The sequence below is a fragment of the Mesoplodon mirus genome, assembly GCF_964341445.2.
Source record: "Mesoplodon mirus genome assembly, chromosome: 2".
NCBI lineage: Eukaryota > Metazoa > Chordata > Mammalia > Artiodactyla > Ziphiidae > Mesoplodon > Mesoplodon mirus.
The window spans coordinates 124,858,078-124,879,767 of record NC_138977.1 but is presented as its reverse complement, the minus strand read 5'-3'; the positions used below and the strand labels follow the sequence as shown (position 1 = coordinate 124,879,767).

Sequence of the window (21,690 nt, the reverse complement as noted above, 5' to 3'; positions counted from 1 at the left end):
CGATCCTTGGTCAGGGAATGAGATCCTGCATGCATGCAGCAACTAAGAAGCCCGCATGCCGCAACTGAAGGATCCCGCATGCCACAACAAAGATTCCGCGTGCCACAACTAAGACCCAGTGCAGCTAAAATAAATGAATAAATAAATATTAAAAACAACAACAGGGTTTCCCTGGTGGCGCAGTGGTTGAGAGTCCGCCTGCCGATGTAGGGGACACAGGTTCGTGCCCCGGTCCGGGAAGATCCCACATGCCGCGGAGCGGCTGGGCCCGTGAGCCATGGCCGCTGAGCCTGCGCGTCCGGAGCCTGTGCTCTGCAATGGGAGAGGCCACAACAGTGAGAGGCCCGCGTACCGCAAAACAACAACAACAACAGTGTTATGTAATAAAAAGGCAAACCACACTGGGAGAAAATATCTGAGAAACATACCTGATAAAAGGCTTGTATTCAGAATATATAAAGATTTCTGGCAACTCAATAGTAAGATAAACCACCCAATTAAAAATATGCAAAAGGGGCTTCCCTGGTGGCGCAGTGGTTGAGAGTCTGCCTGCCGATGCAGGGGACGCGGATTCATGCCCTGGTCCGGGAAGATCCCACATGCCGCGGAGCGGCTGGGCCCGTGAGCCATGGCCACTGAGCCTGTGCTCTGCAACGGGAGGGGCCCCAACGGTGAGAGGCCCGCGTACCGCAAAAAAATAAATAAATAAAATAAAATATGCAAAAGGTTTGAACAGTCACTTCACCAAAGAGACAGAAAATAAGCACGTGAAAAGATGCTCAACAAGTCATTAAGAAAATGCAATTTAAAACCATAATGAGATAACACTAGAAGCCATTATTAGACTGGCCATAATTAAAGACTATCAATATCCAACCTTGGTGAGGATGGAGATAGAAAGGAGAACTCTCATACACGGCTGGGAAACAGTATAAGCATTTTGGAAAATAGCATGAGAGGTCCTTATAATGTTAGTCATACACTTACCCACAACCTAGCAATTCCACCCCTAGGTATTTATCAAAGAGAAATGAACTCTGTCCAAACAAAGACTTGTACTCACATGTTACCAGCAGCTTTATTCATGATAGCCCAAACGAGGAAACACCACTGTATGGTTCATCCACACAGCAGAATACTACTCAGAAATAATTAACTACTGATACATGCAAGAACATGGATAAGACTTAAAAGCATTATACTAAGCTAAAAAAGCCAAAGACTACCATTCAGATTATCTTTCTGTGAGGCTGACTCAAGTTCTGCCCTCTCGATCTGACAATCATGGTAGCAGTGACACATTTTATTAGCACAACCACTTCCATGAGGTTCATTACAAAGGAATTTTATATGTTTGCATTATGAACCAAGACTCAACAGAGCAAACATTCGAGATAAGGACGACTGTTAGCAAACTCTTAAATGGTTGGTTTAAATTGGAACTATATGCCTTTGATTAGAACTGTGGTCATGGTAACTATTAAGAGAACCTGGCTCCTTAGTGTAAAATGCAAGACTCACATTTTAACAATATATATATGAACACAGACACAAATGCTAACGTCCACAACCAAAACAGAGCCTTTATACATCAGTCAACCTTGAAAACAGAAAAGGAGAATATTAATTTGCTAAGTAGTCATCCTTGTGGCAGGATGCCTGAGGGCTACACAGGCCCCTTTCAAGAAAAAATAGGGACTTCCCTGGTGAAACAGTGGTTAATAATCCACCTCCCAATGCAGGGGACAGGAGTTCGATCCCTGGTCCGAGAATATCCCACATGCCATAGAGCAACTAAGCCCGTGTGCCACAACTACTGAGCCTGCACTCTAGAGTCCACGAGCCACAACTACTGAGCTCGCGTGCCTAGAGCCCGTGCTCCGCAACAAGGGAAGCCACCCCAATGGGAAGCCCACACACCGCAATGAAGAGTAGCCCCCGCTTGCTGCAACTAGAGAAAGCCCGCGCACAGCAACGAAGACCCAACGCAGCCATAAATAAACAAACAAACAAATAAATAAATAAAAGAAAAAATAATTCTCCAGAGTACCATCTCCCACTCCCCCACACCAGACTTAAAACTGTTTTTGTTACTTAAACAAACACAAATGTAAAATGCAACATAATTTATGTTTTTAAGGCCTTTTTACAACTATAAAAAACCAAGCTGGTCTACAACTTAAATACAAAAACCCCTGAAAATCATTCAAATTCAAATTAACATTATTTTAAAGACACAGATGGGGGAATTCCCTGGCGGTGGTCCAATGGTTAGGACTCGGCACTCTCACTGCTGAGAGCTGGTTCAATCCCTGGTCGGGGAAATTAAGATCCCACAAGCCTCAGAGCAGGGCCAAAAAAGAATAAAAAAAAAAAAAAAAAAAAAAGGATGACTCGTTGAAACCAAGTTGCTAAATTCAACACAGCCTGGTTCTAACAACAAGTGCAGGCAGGCTCTCCTGAGTCAGGCCTGCACCCCGGGGGTCTCTGCACAACGTCTCAACCATCCCACCTCTGCCTGTCTGAATTTCTCCTGCACAGAGCGGGTCACACCTTTGATGGGTCTCTGCTTGGCTTCAGCATAGAATGTGCACATCAAGACAACTTCTGCTGCTGCCTCAGTAACCCTGAAAAGCAGTGCACCCAGGCCCACAGAAGTCAGGGGCAAAGCCCTCCACATGATCTGAGCGGGCCCTCCCCCGTTATCAGAATACAAACCGTCAGAGAATTCACAGATCAGGAACACACGTCCACAGCCCCAACAAGGTGTGAACTCTACTGTACAGGATGTATACTGTAAACATTCTTAAATCCTGAAACATTATCTGTGGATACAAATCAAAGGCAGGCTCGGTCCTTCAGTCAAAAATCATTCCCAGGTACCTGCTCTGTGCCAGGCCTGTGTAGACACCCTGAGATGGGTGAGACAGGAACCAGGGCAAAGGAGTTGCAGTAGAAATTCGGGGTGGGGTTAGGGGGTGCCGGCAGGTCGGAAGGGCTGAGGTGCATGCCAGCGGTAAAGGGTAAGCGACTCTGCTCTCAGTTACCCTGGGGCCAGGCCTCTGCTGGGCCTGTTCAGCCAAGCTGTCCTGCCTGGCTCTCTCTCTCCAACACTGGATGCTGCTGAGGGGGAAGGTTCTTGCCAATGGGCAGGTCGGGGCCACTGCTCAGTGATGTCTCCACCTTCAACAAGCACCTCAGGCTGTCCAGCAACCCGGATGCCCTGCCAGCTTACTGTTCTCACTGAAACCTTACCCACTCCCTTGCTCCTTCCCAGTCCCCTCAATCCACTCTCACTCTCAAAAACAAGTTTATAAAAAAATTCTGGCAGCAATTTTCTCAACTTCTACACTCCTCACCCGATCTTACTTGCATCCTCTACAGGCTTGCCTGTAAATCTGTCTCTTCTAGAAACAGATACTGGCTCTCCTGTCTTAGTGGGACCTCATGAGGGCCACCGTCTATCTACCTTACTGCTCCCTCACTCCAGCCTCAAGCTCTGCCTCCCTGATGCCAAGCCTAGGTGAGAACACAGGCGACCGGGGCTCAAGTGCTGTTGGCGCTCCCTCCAGAAGCTGGGACTGCCTTACGAATGTCTGAATTACCTGCAACCCAGCAACTCTACTCCACAGATAAACACTCTGTGATGACTGATTTTGTGTGTCAACTTGACTGGGCTCAGGGATGCCCGGAGAGCTGGTAAAACATCATTTCTGGGAGTGTTTGTGAGGTGTCTCCGAAGAGATCAGCACTGGAATGGGCAGACTGAATACAGAAGACGGCCCTCCCCAGTGAAGATGGATATCGTCCATTCCTCCGAGGGTCTGAACGGAATAAAAAGGCAGAGAGATGTCCATCTTCTGCCCTCGGACACCAGCACTTCCGGTTCTCTGGTTTGCAGAATGTGCATAGTGAGACTTCTGGCCTCCATAACCACTTGAGCCAGTCCCTATAATAAACCTCCTCTTCTTTTCTTTTCCCCATCCATCCATCCATCCATCCACCTCCTGTTGGTTGTTTCTCTGGAGAATCCCAACTGAAACACACCCTAACAAAACTCTTACAAACGAGTACCAAGAGATGGATATATAGATGCCCAACAGCATTTTTTTTAAATAACTGCAAAAACCAGAAAACAATTCTGTATCTTCCAACAAAATTTGTTTTAGTATTTTTTTAATGGGCATTTTGTTTTCGATACTGGGCTTTTTCCCCCAGATTTATGGAAAAATAATTGATGCACATCACTGTAAAGTTTAAGGCACATAGCATGATGGTTTGATTTACCTATATTGTGAAATGATTACCACAATGGGTTCAGCTAACACCCATCTTCTCATACAGATACAGGACAACCTTCTTCCTTGTGATGAGAGCTGTTAGCATTCACTCTCTCAGCAACCTTCCTATGAATCATACAGCACCGTCGGCTACAGTCACCATGTTGTACATCACATCCTGGGGACATGCTTATCTTGAAACTGGAAGTTTGCACCTGTTGACCACCTTCTTCAATTCCCCATTCTGTCACCCTCTGCCTTTGGTAACCACAAGTCCGATTTCTTTTTCTCCAAGTCTGGCTTTGGGTTTGTTTTTTTTGTTTTTAGATTTCACATATACGTGAGATCATACAGTATCTGTCTTTCTCTGTCTGACTTACTTCACTAAGCATAATGCCTTCAAAGTCCATGTCTATACTATCCATGTTGTCCTAATGGGAAGGCTTCCTCATTTTTTATGGCCAAATAACATTCCATTGTTTTTATATGTGTGTGTGTATACAAACACACACACACACACACCCACATCTTCTTTATCCATCCATCCAACAATGAATACTTAGATTGTTTCCATGTCTTGGCTATTGTACATAATGCTGTTAGGAACATGGTGTTGCAGGTACCTTTTCTAGTTAGTATTTCATTTCCTTTGTATATATTCCCAGAAGTGGAACTGCTGGTGCATATGATAATTCTATTTTTAACTTTTTGAGGATCCTCCATACTGTTCTCCACCATGGCTCCACCATTTTACAATCCCACCAACAGTGCACAAGGGTTGCTTTTCTCCACATTCACGCCAGCATTTGTCATCTCCTGTCTTGCTGATGATACGGCCTTTCTAATAGGCCTGAGATGATATTGCACTGTGGTTCTGATTTGCATTTTCCTAACGACAAGTGATGTTGAACATCTTTTCATGTACCTGTTGGCCTTTCATATATATTATTTAGAGAAATGTCTATGGGTCCTTTGCCCATTTTTCACCTGGCTTATTTGGTTTTTTGCTGCTGAGTTGTATACAGCTCTTGAAATATTTTGGATATTATCCCCTTAACAGATATATATATGGTTTGCAAATATTTTTTCCCATTCTGTAGATCTTCCTTTTCACTTTGTTGATGGTTTCTTTTGCTGTCAGAAGCTTTTTAATTTGTTGCTTGTGCTTTAGGTGTCAAATCCAAAAGGTCACTACTAAGACCCATGTCAAGGAGCTTTAGTCCTAGGAGTTTCATGGTTTCAGGTCTTACATATAAGTGTGTAATCCATTTTGAGTTAATGTTTTTGAGTGGTCTAAGATATGGGTCAAGTTTCATTCTTTCACATGCGAATATCCAATTATCTCAGAACAATTTATTGAAAAGACTGTCTTTTCTCCACTATTCAACAAAATTATTGATGAATAAATTACAGTATAGCAACATATTGGATTATATGTGAATTGTATTGTGTGAAAAATGAATGAATTATATTAGGGAAAATGAACAAACTGCAGCTACCCAGACAGCATGAGGAATCTTATAAACAGAGAAGACAGCATAAGCACACACCACTTTCATAAAGGTCAAAAACAAACAAAAATAAATAATTTATTATTTAGAGATACACATATAGGCAGTGTAACTTTTTTTTTTTTTTTTTTTTTTTTTTTTTTGTGGTATTTGGGCCTCTCACTGTGTGGCCTCTCCCGTTGTGGAGCACAGGCTCCGGACACGCAGGCTCAGCGGCCATGGCTCACGGGCCCAGCCGCTCCGCGGCATGTGGGATCTTCCCAGACCGGGGCACGAACCCATGTCCCCTGCATCGGCAGGCAGAATCTCAACCACTGCGCCACCAGGGAAGCCCAGTGTAACTTTTTTAAAGGGTTTAAGAAAGTAAGGGAATGATCAATACAAAACGAAAGTGTTTACCTTGGCAGGGGAGGAACAAAGATGGAGAAGGGAAGAGCACACAGGCACACAGGTGTTAGGGATGGCCTGATTTTTAATGTTGACTGGCGTTCACTTTATCATCCCTCATAACATGTATACTGTAGACATAATTCATATATATATCAAATATCACATAGTAAAAAAATAAAATTTAAATGGGAGGAAAAACCTCTCCCCACTACCAGTTCTTTTCTTCATTATTTCAACATTTCCAAGTCCCTCCTCCAGCTGGGTCTGTCCTCTCCTCCCCTCACAGTCAAGCATCTGAAAGATCAGCCCCTTAACTGGACTTTCTCAGCTTCCTCTCCACTGAGTTGTTCTTCACACAGTTCAGCCGGGCTTGTGCTCCAACTGAACACAGGCCTATCAAAGGTCATATACCACTTCTCTGCTGCCACACCAACACTCTGTGTCTTCTCTCAGCTAACTTTTCTCAGTGTCTGTCAGGCCTGCTGGCAGAGTGTCCTCCAGGGGCATCCCAGGCTCTCCTTGTCCTGCTGAGGTACCAAAGCTACAAGGCTCTGTCTCCCCTGCCCACTCCCCACAGGCCACTTCTCAGGGCTTTTATGCAGCTGAGGACCTTGAGACAAAGGGCAGGCTTGCTTACTGCTTACAATAAAAGGGCCAGATCCCTGCCCGCACTCCACCCTCCCCAGCAAGTGCTCCTGAGCTGTGACACAAACCCACTGTACCCCCTGCACTGATGAGGGCCTTGGGGAGGGGAGAGGGTGAGGAGAACCCAAATGTTCATGTGCATTCGGGATGTTTCTGCTGTGCTGAGTAACAAAGTCCTTTGTCTCTGACTCAGGATTCTCGAGTCTTCTGCCAGCACCCATGAAACAGGAACAAGCCAGCTTATTACCTTCAGGTAGGGTAAAAAAAAACTAACTCCAGACCCAACGACGATGACCTTCTGCTTGTCACACTCTCTTGCTTTTCGTTCTACTTCTCCACCGTCTGCTGCTCAGTCATCTCCACCTCCACTGTCAGGTGTTCTCTAGAACTCCTCCTCAGGATCCCACCCCTCCCTCAACCCACTGACTTGGGTATCGTACCAGGGACCAATGTTGAGAAGAGGAGTAAAAGCCATCTGTTTGTTTGTTTTTTAAATTGAAGTATATAGTTGATTTACGATGTTATGTTAGTTTCAGGTGTACAGCAAAGTGATTCACTTACACACACACACACACACACACACACACACATATATTCCTTTTCAGATTCTTTTCCATTATAGGTTATTACAAGATATTGAATGTAGTTCCCTGTGCTATACAGTAGGCCCCAAAAGTCGCCTGTTTTAATGACTGTTGCATGAATGACCAGCAAAGGACATCTGAGACAAACAGCCTGTAACCTAAAATTGCAGATCTTGAAAAAAATTTGGGATTCCACTTGACAGAAGTAAAGTCAAAAGACCTGTTTAACGTATATTCAGATGGGGGGTGTCTAGCAATGTCCCATTAACAACTTAAAAAGAGAAGTCAATTACATCTACACCAATAAAGTTAGAGGAAGAAAAATTAAAAGATATCATTTAAATACTATAAATAAGGGACTTCCCTGGTGGCACAGTGGTTAATAATCCGCCTGCTAATGCAGGAGACATGGGTTCGAGCCCTGGTCCGGGAAGATCCCACATGCCGCGGAGCAACTAAGCCCGTACGCCACAACTATTGAGCCTGCGCTCTAGAGCCCATGAGCCACAACTACTGAGCCCACGTGTCACAACTACTGAAGACTGCCTAGAGCTTGTGCTCTGCAACAAGAGAAGCCACTACAATGAGAAGCCCGCGCACCGCAATGAAGAGTTGCCCCCGCTCACTGCAGCTAGAGAAAGCCCGCACACAGCAATGAAGACCCAACGCAACCAAAAATAAATATAAGATAATAAATAAATTTAAAATAAATAAATAAATAGTATAAATAAAAGTATCTATGGGTAAATGCTTTTTTTAAAAAGGTGCAATGGGGACCTCCCTGGTGGTCCAGTAGCTAGGACTCCACGCTCCCAATGCAGGGGGCCTGGGTTTGATCCCTGGTTGGGGAACTAGATCCCACATGCCGCAAAGAAGATCCTGCAGGTGGCAACTAAGACCTGGTGTAGCCAAATAAACAAATAAATAAAAGGTGCAATGGCATAATACAGAAAAATATGAAACACTTATAAATGCAGAAAGACCCCATTCTTACGGGATTAGAAAACTCAGTATTCAAAAGAAGTTAATTCTTCTCCTACTTACTTACAGTCAGTGCAATCCTGGTCAAATCTCAACAGGGTTGTTGTTGTTGTTTTTTTGGGGGGGGGAATTGATAATTATCATTTATACAGAAATGTAAGGAACCAAGAATAACCAAGACATTTTTGATGAGTACAAGGTAAGAGGGCTTTCTCTCTGAATACATTTGTTACAGAGCTACAGTAATTATGACAATATACGCAGCAAAGTAGACTTAGTAGCCACTGTGTTCTTCACCACCACGTGCTTAGTTAAAAAAAGGCCAGTGCCACTTAAGAGTGTCCTAGATGCTTCAAAATCATTAATTGTATTAAATCTCAACCTTTAAGCACATGGCTTTTGAATATTCAATGTGATGAAATGGGAAGTCTGCATAAAGCATTTTTGCAATGTTCCAGAGAAAAGCACTGTGCACTGTGAGCTGAATGAGCCACTCTGTCCATGAAACATCAATTTTACTTGAAAGAATGCCTGACAGACCAATCTATGCTTATTCAGACTTGGATACTGTCAGACATCTTCTCAAAAATGAATGAAATAAGCCTGTCCCTTCAAGGAAAACAGCTGATACTACTTGTGGCCAATCATAAAATCTGAGCTTTCAAGCAAAAATTGGAAGTTTCGAAAACTTGTATCCATCACTGTGGACTTGAACGCTTATCCACATTTAGAGACCTTTCTGATGAGATCTGTGGTGATAGTGACAAACGTGACTTAAAAAAAAAAACAACCTGAATAATGAAAGGTGTCACTATCTCAAAGACCTCTCTTACTCAGTAAACTGCTATTTTACAAATGACCAACGCGTGGTGTTGCAAAAACATGTGTGGGTAAGAGGTTCGTTGAGAGTGCAAGATAGACAATGGATTTCAATTTAACAGTGTAGGAAAAATTCTTTGATATCATTTCAGATTGTACATTACAGCTAACCATTAGGAAACTATTACCTGTCATGGTTTGGTGTGGTATCAAAGAATATCCACAGTTACCTGAAAAAGCCATTAAAATATTTTCTTCATATAACTTCAATCAAAACAACCTATCACAAAGAATGAACACAGATGAGAATTCAGCTGTCTTCTATTATCCAAACATTAAGAAGATTTGCAAAACAGTGCTATTCTACTTACTATTTTTGTTTTGGAAAATAGTTTTCATTTTTCATGAAACTGAATAGTTTTCAGTTTCCATGACTCCGCAATTTCTTTCCTACATGTATACACAACAGCATGTGTCAACGCGTGCTCCGAGAGCACCATTCGTAAGAGCAAAATTTGGAAAACAACCAAAATGTAGTACAAGTTCACAGAGGTGAATAGTATACAGTAACGAAAACGAAAAACTACAGCATTTATGAATCTCAAACATAATGCGGAACAAAATAAATCAGACACAAAATAACGCATACTGCATGGTACGTGTATAAAGTTCAGACACCAGAAGAACAGGACAACACTGTTTAGGGATGGAGGTGCGGGTGCTGTAACTAAGGAAGAGGAGCTGGAAAGGCTGCAAACTCTGTGGAGAGGTGGGGGGGGCAGACACGGAGGGGATCTAGGTGAAGGGCAGTGTTTGACTTGTGACCTGCACTGTAGCAGAAATAAACCCAAACAGATCAGCAATCACAGGAAGTGACAAGTATTAATTTCACCATTAAGAAGTAGCTTCTCACGTGCCGCAACTAAAGATACCACACATGGCAACGAAGATTCAGCACAGCCAAATAAATAAGTAAATAATTTAAATTAAAAAAAAAAAAAAGAATCAGAAGAAGTAGCTTCTCAAATGCAAATCGAAACAATGAGATATCACGTCACACCTGTCAGAATGGCTATTCTCAAAAAGGCCACAAATAACAACCACTGGTGAGGATGTGGAGAAAAGGGAATCCTTGTGAACTGTTGGTGGGAATGCAAACTGGTGCAGTCGCTGTGGGAAACAATGTGCAGGTTCCTCAAAAAACAAAAAACAGAACTACCATACAATCCAGCAATTCCACTCCTGGGTAGATAGCTGAAGAAAATGAAAACACTAATTTGAAAAGACACATGCACCCCAATGTTTATAGCAGCACTATTTACAATAGCCAGGACAAGGAAGCAACTGAAGTGTTTATCAACAGATACTGGATAAAGAGCATGCGGTACATAGATACACATGTATATGATGGAATACTACTCAGCCATAAAAAAGAAGTTTTGCATTTGCAACAACATGGATGGACTTGAAGGGCATTATGCTGAGGGAAATAAGTCAGAGAATGACAAATACTGCATGCTATCACTTACACGTGGAACTGAAAAATAAAACTACTGAATATAACAAAACAGAGAAAGACTCACATATAGAGAACAAACTAGTAGTTGTCAGTGAGGCGAGGGAAGGGGGAGGGGCAAGGTAGGGGAAGGGATTTAAAAGATACAAACTACTATGTATAAAATAGATAAGCAACAAGGATATAAGGATATATTGTATAGCACAGGGAATATAGCCAATATTTTATACTAACTATAAATGGAGTATAAACTTTAGGAATTGTGAGTCACTGTGTTGTACACCTAAAACTTACTGTGTATAAACTTTACCTCAATAAAAAAATAAATAAGTGGCTTCTCAAAGGAGACCAAATTGAGTATACTTCTATGCTGACTGCACAAGGCCACTTACAAGATGTAACACAGAGCAAATGAGAACAAGAGGCTACGAAAAGGAGAGGGAGGAAGGGAGGGAGAGAGCTCGTGGACCTGCACAAACAGTAAACAAAAAGCCCTGAGGAGGGGCCACCACAACCAAAGGAACAATGTACTGAGATTTAATCATTCAACCTGTACTCATCCAGCACAGCCTTAAAACCTAGAGAGCAAAAATGGAAACATTTACAAGAAAAAAGGACAAATACACACGCACAGTGGGAGGTGTTAACTGACCTTACTCAGAAATCAACAGATTAAGCACAACAAAATTAGTTAAGAACACAAAAGGATCTAAGAACACAATTAACAAGGGGTTGATCTAATGGGAGTACACAGAGTCCTCTATCTAAACGCTGAGAAAACATTTTCAAGCACACATGGAACTTTTATAAGAACCTAACCACATATCAGCGTAACTGACTGATAAGGAGTCATTGTAATACATGCCATGATCTCCAACTGTAACAGCATTAAATTAAAAGTCAATATGATTAAAGGTGATCTGAGAGATAATATGTTTGGATATTTACAGATACTTCAAAACAATTTATGGTTAAAAACAGAAATAATCAAAATTGGATAACAATTAAAATTGAGCCAATACAACCAGCAATTCAAAATCTAGAGCAGTAATTAGAGGTTTCCAGCACACATCAGGGCAGAGTAAGAAAAACTGATGAGAAGAACTGCATGTAGAGAGACAGAAGAGTGGCCGCAGAGGAAGAAGAAGAAAGGAGACTTGTGGTGGCCTCAGCAGGGTGCGTGGTGAGGGTCGCCTGGCCATCAGAGAGCGGCGCTGGGCTGTCTCCCACCCTCCTCCCAGTAGGCGGGCTGAGCAAGGCCAGGTTCCCGCTAGGTCTCTGGGGTGAGACAAGCACAGGAATGCAGCTCCCAAAGCAGCTGGCACCAAGCTCAGGCTCCCCAGACACTTGTCAGCAGCCCTGAGAAGAGGCCTAGAAAATGGAGAGCCCCCCACACTGACACGCACCCCACCTTGTCACAGCATCTGTACCCCGCTCCCAAGAACAAGAAACTGGGAGAACCACACGTCTCAACTTACTGATAGCGTCTGTCTGTAATTCGGGACCCTGTGGTGCTTTTGCCACCACTACCTTTCAGCACACTGAACAGAACAGAACATCTGTGGAGGGATAAACAAGAATCTGCCCACAAGCGAGCCTCTGGGAAGACAGAGGATGGTGAGGAGACAAGGTAGAGGGATGGACTCGGCACCACTCTCTCTGTGCCCCAGAACTTCTATCAGAGGTACCACAGCGTTAACCAATCAAATACTGCCGTGTGCACACACGCACACACGCACACACACACACACACAAACAGCAGTAATTAATGAAACAGACAAAGTGAAAGAGAGATTTTAAAAATTAAAAAAAAAGTTCTTTGAAAAGACGAAATCAATACACTTATAGAAAGACTGGTTAAAAAAAGAGAAAGAAAAAGCACAAATATGAGGAATAAAAAGAGCTGTATCTACAGGTATGGTAGGAATTAAAAACAGACCACCCACACACAACTTCATACCCAAAACGGACAATTTCTAAGAATATAATTTACCACGACTAACTCGAATAGAAATGGAAAACCTCTTATCACTTAAAGAAACTGAACGAAAAGTTTAAAAGTTACCCAGAGACATGCCTGTCTGTGAAGGGAACAGGAGGAGGCTGACAGCAGGAGGGGCATGGCCACAGGCAGACGACGCTAGAGCATCTGCACTCTGCTGGGCGTGAGCCGGACAGGAGCAAAGAGAGGGAAAGAACAGCAAAAGCAACAGAGCCCTGCAGAGGATGGAGAGGGGTGGGCACTTGGGAGGCGACTTCCTTCGGCCACAGGGGTGGGAGACCAGCCAAGCAGGGCCAAGTGGGTGGGGGGTGTTTGGGAAGAGAGGAGAAGGAAGGGTGTGCTCCATCTCTGCATCTGGGGGCGCAGTGACAAAGCCAGGGCGACACGCTGGACGCCCTTCCACGACCTGGCACCTCGCAGGCGGGAAGCAGTACCCCAGCGGTGCTTTTCTCCAGTCATGTTCTGCCAGGCAGGGGCAGCACTGAACCAGGCCCCAGGCAGATAAGTTAGGCGGCTTTCCAAGAGAAAAATGACAGTGAGCTCAGAGGGACCTGACGGTGGGAAAGGGACCAAGGAGGTCCAAGAACTATGGCAACGGAGGACACTCAGGCAAGTGACCTAGAAAGACAGGATCCAGTCGGATGTGTGAACCGAAGTCCTCTTAGGTGTATGGGAAGGACAAGGTCTAGGCACAGAAGAGGAGGTCTCTGGAGAAATGGACAACGTGGAGCTGGCAGGCACAGAGTAGGGAGAAACGTCAGTGCCCCACCACAACTTCCGGTAACAGAATGCGTATCTGCAAGGGAGTGATTCAGAACCAGGTCCACTGTCCATGCTCAGAGCCCTTACCCTGATGACCTGAGAGAGCAGGACAACACACAAACTCATAACTCTGGGCCCACCAGAGAGCACAAAGGACCAGCTGAACTGGACAAGTGTGACAGGCCATCTGGGGACAAGGCGAGGAAGGCAGGCAGCCATGAGTGGGTCGGAGGACACAGCTCAGCGTGTGACAAGTTCTTAAAGGCCGGGTATGGCTGGTGGGACTTGCCGGGCCAGGCCCTTCTCTGGGAGCAAGCAGAAGCCTTCACTGCTGGGGTGGTGGGTGGTCTCCACCCGAGGCCCAGGCTGATCCACCGAGAATAGGGGACCGAGCCCTCCATGAGACAGGCCCAGGACTCACACGGACACAAGCACAGGCCACACCCCGAGGCCCCTACAGATGCAGGCAGAGTCTGGCTGCCACGCGGCAGGGGCAGGATCACGAGGAAAGCTGCACCCCGAAGTCCGGGCACAGGACTGCCCAAGGTTCAGGCCGGACAGGGGAACCAAGGAGACACGAGGCAGGAGGCTCTCGCCGCTGGCACACAGCGCGGGCAGAGTATGGAGAGAGACCCTCCGCCCGAGCCCCACCCCCCGGCCCGCACAAGCAGAGGGAGCAGCAGCCGCCAGGGGGACGAGTCTGTGGGGCCACAAGTGCAGAGCCACAGCAGCCCCAGGGCCCGTCAGACTGGCCAACCAGGCCCCCTGCCTCTGCACGCGCTGCCTGGCACTGCCCCCAGCAAGAGCAAGGAGCAACAACACTGAAGGAAGAAGCAACACCAACACTACACAAACTCTTCCAGAAAAGAGGAGCAGGAACACATCTCAACTCACTTTACGAGGCCCTGAAAGACATAAAAGACAAGAAGACTTTAATGAGCCTCCATAAGCAGACCCTCTTCACAAGCACAGACGCAAAGTTCTCAACCAAACGTGAGCAAATCACTCCAGTGACATGTAAAAAGCATGTCCACGGAAAGACATGTACAAGAATGTTCACAACAGCTTGACGTAAAAAACACTCCAAATCTGGAAACAACAGAAACATCCATCAACGGTGAACAGGTAAACAAACTGTGGTATATCTCTACAATTTATTCAGCAATAAAAAGGAACAAACTACTGATGCACAACTCTCAAAGCACGACACCAAGTTAAAGAAGTCTATGGGACACTCCAGAAAAAGCAAATCCATGGGGACAAAAATCACGTCCGTGGTTATTACGAGGGGTTGGGAGGAGGGCAAGGGCTGCCTACCAAGGTGAACAAGGGAACACTTAGGGGTTCTGTATCTTAGCCATGGTAGTGGTGTTTACACAACCGTATAAATCTGTCAAAACTCAGTGAACTATATACACTTTAAAATGAGTGAATTTTACTAGATGTAAATTACATCTCATTAGTTTAAAAAGTTCAGCAATTTTAACCAGCTTGAGCAAAGAGGCCAACTGTACAAAAGCAACAGATGGTTTACATCTACAAATATAGGTCAACATTATACCTCTGTGGTCCCTGGGGTCACTTTGATGAGGAGAGAAAGCCTCGTGTGTCGATTCATTATCCAGGACAAACTGGGAGTCAGGAAATGAGACTCCCCTCGTGGCAAGACTAGTTATGGGAAATGACAGGCATTTTCACTTGCCTCCAAAACCAGGATGAGCAACAGCAACCCTTCTCCCAAAGGCACAGTCAGGCCAAAACACAAGAGCAGGACTGGAAACAGGAAGAAAAGACAGCAAAATTTAGGAAGCAAAGAAAATGCGTTAGCCAGGGGGAAGACAAGAATGCTGACTGGAAGTGAACAGGGAACAAATGAATATCAGTAAGCTAAACAGCCTTCCATTAAAAAATGGAGAAAAGACTAAATACTTTAAGTGGACACAGAAAGAAAACAAAAGTAAAATAAAATGATAAAAGCACAAAGATCTGAGGGTGAAAAAACTTAAGATCGACTATGCCATCTTTTTAATCCCTAATTCCAGATTTATCCATTGCTTTGTTCATTCGTTTATTTATTCATCAATTCAAATATTTTGGGTACCTAAAATATGCCAGGCTAGCACTGTTCTTGGTAAGAAAATACACAAAAAGACCTGCCCTCTTGGAGTGTATAATCCAATGAAGGAAAAAGACAAACAAAATGAATAAGTAAAATGCACAGTATATTAGAAAGAAGTGCTAATAAGGAGGAGAACAGAGCAGGAAGAGTGGTGTGTGGGAAGAGGCTGAGTGAGAAGTAAATTTCTATCTTGATAAACAACAGATTTTGAGTTTTAGCTACTAAAGCACTACTATAGAAACTGGCACATGAGCTGGGGTGCTGCCTTCAAGGAAACCCTAAAACAGAAGTCACTGGCTCAGTGGCGGGCAGCAAGGAGGCTCAGGCGAAGAGGCAGCAAACTGTTGGCAACCAGTGTGGAAAGCAGTCCCAGGTCAGGAAACAGAACGTGGGGCTGGGTGCTGCTGTCATCGGCCACGTGCAGAGCGGCATCAGCAGAAAGACAACAGCTCAAAAAACAATCATCAAGCAGAAATCAAAGGAACAGAAGAGCCCTAGAATGTGGGGCCTCAAATGGCTGCAAAAGCCAACTCCTTCCAGAACCCAAAGAGCAGGTTTGAAAGCCCTTTCGGAACCAGGGCCCATGAAGACACCGTCTGGGCTAAAGATCCTGATGTTCTCAAGAAGGCCTCATTTAGCTGAGGCAGGAAATCAAGGGAAAAAGAGGGGGACAGGGTGGGGGTGGGGAGTCCGACTTGAGAATTGCATCTGGGAAAGAATTTCAGGCAAGATACCAGCGCATGGAATTGTCTAGCACTAACAAGCACACGAACGCCTCTAGCTTTTCACCAAACTACACTGCCAAAGACAACCTGAGACCAGACTTAAAAAGCCAAAACCCGGGCTTCCCTGGTGGCGCAGTGGTTGAGAGTCCGCCTGCCGATGCAGGGGACACGGGTTCGTGCCCCGATCCCGGAAGATCCCACATGCCGCGGAGCGGCTGGGCCCGCGAGCCATGGCCGCGGAGCCTGTGTGTCCAGAGCCTGTGCTCCGCAACGGGAGAGGCCACAGCAGTGAGAGGCCCGCGTACAGCAAAAAAAAAAAAAAAAAAAAAAAAAAAAAAAAGCCAAAACCCACCCTTCGGGCCCCCCAAGCTTGCTGACGGAGCTGTCTGACCAAGGAGGGCAGGGCCCTTCCTACTGACTACAGGTGTCATCAGGAAGGGTGGCGGGGACCCCAGCCACTGGAGCCAGGGACGAGGAGATGGCACGGGAGGGAGTTCCTCCAGAAAGCAGAGCCAAATGAGCCATCTCACCGGCCGGTCCGCTCCTCTGGGCCAGGCACTCACCGCCGGCGGGTCGAGGCTGCCGCGCCGCTCCTCCTTCTCCACGGTGCGCCGGCAGTCCGGGCACACCCACAGAGGCAGGTGCAGCACGCTGTTGCCCTTGGGCGCCATGGACAGGGCCAGCTTGCTTGCAGTCTTTACTCCACTCTCTAAGAACGAAGAGTCTTTCCGCTCGCTTCTGCACAGAAGACAGTAATCCCCAGCGGGGTAGGGTGGTGTTCTATGATTCATGCCAAAATTAAAAGGAGTCTGGAACAGAAAAAAAATTTGTATTTTCAAAACATGAGCCCAAGAAGGGTCATCTGCACCGTAGAGAAATCATCCTGAAAATCCTGAAGACAGGTTCGAGAGAGGGACACCTGGGCAACAGGTGAGCAGGGAAGCCAGAGTACACATGGGATGGAGCTGTCAGGACCCCCAGGCCTCTCTCCCATCTGGAGTGCCCCTACCGTGAACCCATCAGGCGGGAAGGTGCACCAGGACCCATGCCAAGCCTATTCTGGCTGGAACGTTGCCCAGATGCCCCCCCAGCCCTGCCCAGCCAGCAGCCCAGCTCTTCCCTCAGCCCATGGCGCTCTCCCTGTCTTCTTGTACTCAGGCTCGCACAGGCCATTGGCTGTGCTTGTTACCTGGAATACGTATAAGCATGTACACGACTGGTGCCACAGCTGACAGAGTGCTCTTAAATGGGCCCCAGGCTCCATTATCAAAGCCTGGAATGACCAGGTATCAGGTGCTTAAACAAGGGGGCTGAATGGATAAATGAACAAATGAGTGATTAAAAGAATGAATAAAGGGACTTCCCTGGTGGCGCAGTGCTTAGGAATCCGCCTGCCAATGCAGGGGACACAGGTTCGATCCCTGGTCCAGGAAGATCCCACATGCCACAGAGCAACTGAGCCCGCGCGTGCCACAACTACTGAGCCTGAGCTCTACAGCCCACAAGCCACAACTACTGAAGCCTGCATGCCCTAGAGCCCACGTGCCGCAACTACTGAACCCGTGTGCTGCAACTACTGAGGCCTGTGCGCCTGGAGCCCATGCTCCGCAACAAGAGAAGCCACTGCAATGAGAAGCCTGCGCACTGCAATGAGGAGTGGCCCCCGCTCGCCGCAACTAGAGAGAGCCCGCACATAGCAACGAAGACCCAACACAGCCAAAAATAAATAAAATTAAAAAAAAAAAAGAATGAGTGACGGCACCACTAAGATGCCAAAGACTTGCACGTATATTCTTACCTGCTTTCATAAACCAGTGATCAAAACTGCTTACACCTGTCACATCCACAGGGTTCCCCGGATTTAACCAAACCCAGCTCAGCAGCCATCTGAATGTCTGGGGTGCAAGGGGAGAGAACTGAGTACTATCTCCCATGGAAGTAGCTGTCTTTCTCTGTCCCAACAAATCCAAGAAGCCTGTCACCAACAGAACAGCTACAGCCTTCAAACCTCTCTAGGCCGCCTTGCTTACCCAGAGCAGGAGATGATGGGCCCCAAGGTTAGAAAGGTCCCCGAACAGAAATCATAATGCTAAGAGCCAGAACTGTCTTGTGAGCACCCAGTTCATTATCCATTCATCTGTCTGTCTGTCCATCCGTCCATCCATCTAGTGTTTACCGGAAGCCCACCGTGTGCCAAGGCACTGGCCCAGGCACTGAAGACACAGTGGTAAATAAAACAAAAATCCTGCCGTTAGGGAGGTAATTCTTGTCAAACACAAGGAGAAAGTAAAAAATACAGAACATTAGACAGTGGTAACTGAGAAGGAGAGAAAGAGCAAGAAAAAGTGTCTGGGGCCGGGGACGATACCCTTCATTCACTGTGGCCATCAAGGGCCTCCTTGAGGAGACCTCTGAAGTGCAGGGCTGGTGGAAGCCGCACAGACACCTGAAAGCAAGCGCAGAGGCCCCGGGGCAGAGATGGAGGGGAAAGGGAGCAGGGAGCCAGGCATGGCCTGGCCTCACTCGTGTCCTAACGGGGAGACAGGACGTGTGTGGAGAAGAGATGCGATGGCGGAAAGGAAGGGGCCCAGGAGACCGGGGTGAAGCCGCTGTGAAGGCAGAGCCCACAGGACGGCTGTGGAGCCCGACGTCGGGGGAGAGGAGAGAGGCCAGACAGCCCCACAGACTGTGGACTGCGCGTGTGGAACAGCTCCAAGGTGAGGAGGACTCGGCCGTAGGTATCTGAAACAGACTGCATGCCAGGCATCCTTACAGGTCAGATGACTGGGTCCTGCTGGTCCCAGAGGGACACCAGACAAGCACAGACAGAACCAGCTGATGTCCCATGGCAGGATGAAGGCCGGAGGCTGAAGCTCGGGCCCTGTGAGGGGCTGAAGATTGCTCAGAAGGGGATGGCGTGACCCAATTTTCATCTTACAGGGAAAACCTGTTGTGTGAACAACGGACTCTGAGGAGGTGACCACACATGAGGCAGTTCCAGGTGCAGGCGGCCCTGGAGGAGCAGAGCGGTCAGACTCGGGGGCTCACCCTCCCGGGCAGTGGACCCACCAGCCACAGGGGACAGGCTGCAGCGGTGGAAGGAGCAAGGGTTGGCTTTGGCCACTGTGCGGTCAAAGTGTGCATCAGCCACCCGGACAACATGGAGCACGACCCCCGCTGGAGTAGCCACCGGAGGGGTGCAGCTGGATATGCAATTTGGGGTCTGTAAAGCCAGAGCCAGACGGGATGATCCACGGAGGGCGTGCAGCCAGTGTCCTGAACGGAGGTCAAACTTCTCGATTCTCGACCACTATGCTCAAGAAGGAAGCAAGTCCTCTCAGGGAGGTGGAGCTCTACTCTGCGAACCTCTTTCAGACAAAGCAAGTGACACGCTCACACAACAGCAAAGCCTGACTAAACCTCGAGATAACCACATACTAGTGCTTGCCACATGGTCACTCTCCCGTGATTAAACGTGAGGGACAAGTCTGTCATACAGAGTGAAGTAAGTCAGAAAGAGAAAGACAAATACCGTATGCTAACACATATATATGGAATTTAAGAAAAAAAATGTCATGAAGAACCTAGGGGTAAAACAGGAATAAAGACACAGACCTACTTGAGAATGGACTTGAGGATATGGGGAGGGGGAAGGGTAAACTGCGACAAAGCGAAAGAGAGGCATAGACATATATACAGTACCAAACGTAAGGTAGACAGCTAGTGGGAAGCAGCCGCATAGCACAGGGAGATCAGCTCGGTGCTCTGTGACCGCCTGGAGGGGTGGGATAGGGAGGGTGGGAGGGAGGAAGACGCAAGAGGGAAGGGATGTGGGAACAGATGTATATGTATGACTGATTCACTTTGTTATAAAGCAGAAACTAATAAAATAAATAAATAAATAAATAAATAATAAAAGCAGCAAAAATATCAAACACACACACACACACACACACACACAAAAACGTGAGGGACAAATATAAGTCCCACTGGTTCTCGTAAAAACATTTTACAGCTGCACTGAAGTATAACTGAGGAACAATAAGCTGAAAAGATCTAAAGTGTGGGACGTGAATAGTTAGGACACGTGAACACACGCGTGAAACCATGCGACAACCAAGATAACAGACATCATCCTAACCCCCAAGGTTCCAGGAGGCCCTCTGCTCTCTCTTTCTCCCCGCTGCCTCTTCCCTCCACCCTTCAGAGGCCACCACTGGACTGAGTTCTGTCTCTGCAGATTACTGGGCAACTTCTAGAATTGTTTATAAATGATGTCACACAACATATTCTCTTCTGTCTGGCTTCTTTCACTGAGTATCATTACCTGGTAGTCCATTGTGTGGGTGAGCCACAGCTTGCTCATCCATTCTTTTTTTCCCCCCTTAATTTTTATTTATTTATTTATTTTGCTTACCCATTCTACTGTTTGGAAGCATTCAGGTTATTTCCAGTTTTCAGCTATTACAAATAATAGTGGCTATGAACATTCATGTATAAATCTTGCTGTGAACACATGTTTTTGTTTCTCTTGCATAAATACCAAGGAATAGAATGACTGGGTTGTCTAACTTTTAAGAAAATGCCAGGACTTCCCTGGCGGTTCAGTGGTTAGGACTCCATGCTTTCACTGTCAAGGGCCTGGGTTCAATCCCTGGTCGGGGAACTGAGATCCCACATGCCACGTGGTGCAGCCAAAAAAAAAAAAAAATAAGTAGAAGAAATTGCCAAACTTCTCCCAAAGAGCAGTGTTAAAGAGTTCCGGTTAACCTATATCCTCATCAATAAGTTTTTAAATTGTAGCCACTGTAATGAGTGTATAGTATTGTCTCAATGTGGTTTCCCTAATAATACGTTAAATATCTTTTCACAGGCTTATGCAGTATCTATTCAAACTTTTGGCCTGGCTCAAGGTTTATCAATTTTATTATTCTTAAAATAATCAGCTTTTGGTTTCATGGATTTTTCCATATTAAAAATTTTTCTTTCACTGACTTTTGCTTTTATGTTATTATTTCATTTCTTTGAGTTACTTTGGGTATAAGTGGCTCCTTCATCTTCTATTTTCTTAAGGTGGAAGCATAGGTCATCAAGCCCTTTCTCTTGCATAAAAAGGTGGTTAATGCTGTAAATTTCCCTAGTAAGCACTGCTTTGGCAGCATTTTACAAGTTCTGATGTGTTCTCATTCTCATTCAGTTCAAAATACTTTCTAATTTCCCTCTTGATTTCTTCTTTGACTCATGGGTTGTTTAAAGTGTGGTTTAGTTTCCAAATATTCGTAGTTTTCTAAATACCTTTCTGTTACTGAATTTTTTTTTTTTTTTTTGCGGTACGCAGGCCTCTCACTGTTGTGGC

The 21,690-nt window shown here is 45.9% G+C and overlaps 1 protein-coding gene across 6 annotated transcripts in view; it reads right to left on the bottom strand.

Moving 5' to 3' along the window:
* The window catches only part of FAM193A (family with sequence similarity 193 member A), a 177,862-nt gene that overhangs the window by 86,189 nt on the left and 69,983 nt on the right, over positions 1-21,690 (bottom strand). For 3 of the 6 annotated variants that reach the window (XM_082609593.1, XM_082609595.1, XM_082609594.1), the window contains exon 2: positions 16,865-17,143. The exons of 1 other annotated variant lie outside the window; for it this stretch is intronic. In XM_082609593.1, coding sequence (XP_082465719.1) covers positions 16,865-17,125 — 261 coding nt within the window. In that variant the 5' untranslated portion in view covers positions 17,126-17,143. The remainder of the gene's footprint in view (positions 1-16,864; positions 17,144-21,690) is intronic. 2 more of the 6 variants (XM_082609591.1, XM_082609592.1) reach the window with 1 other exon arrangement.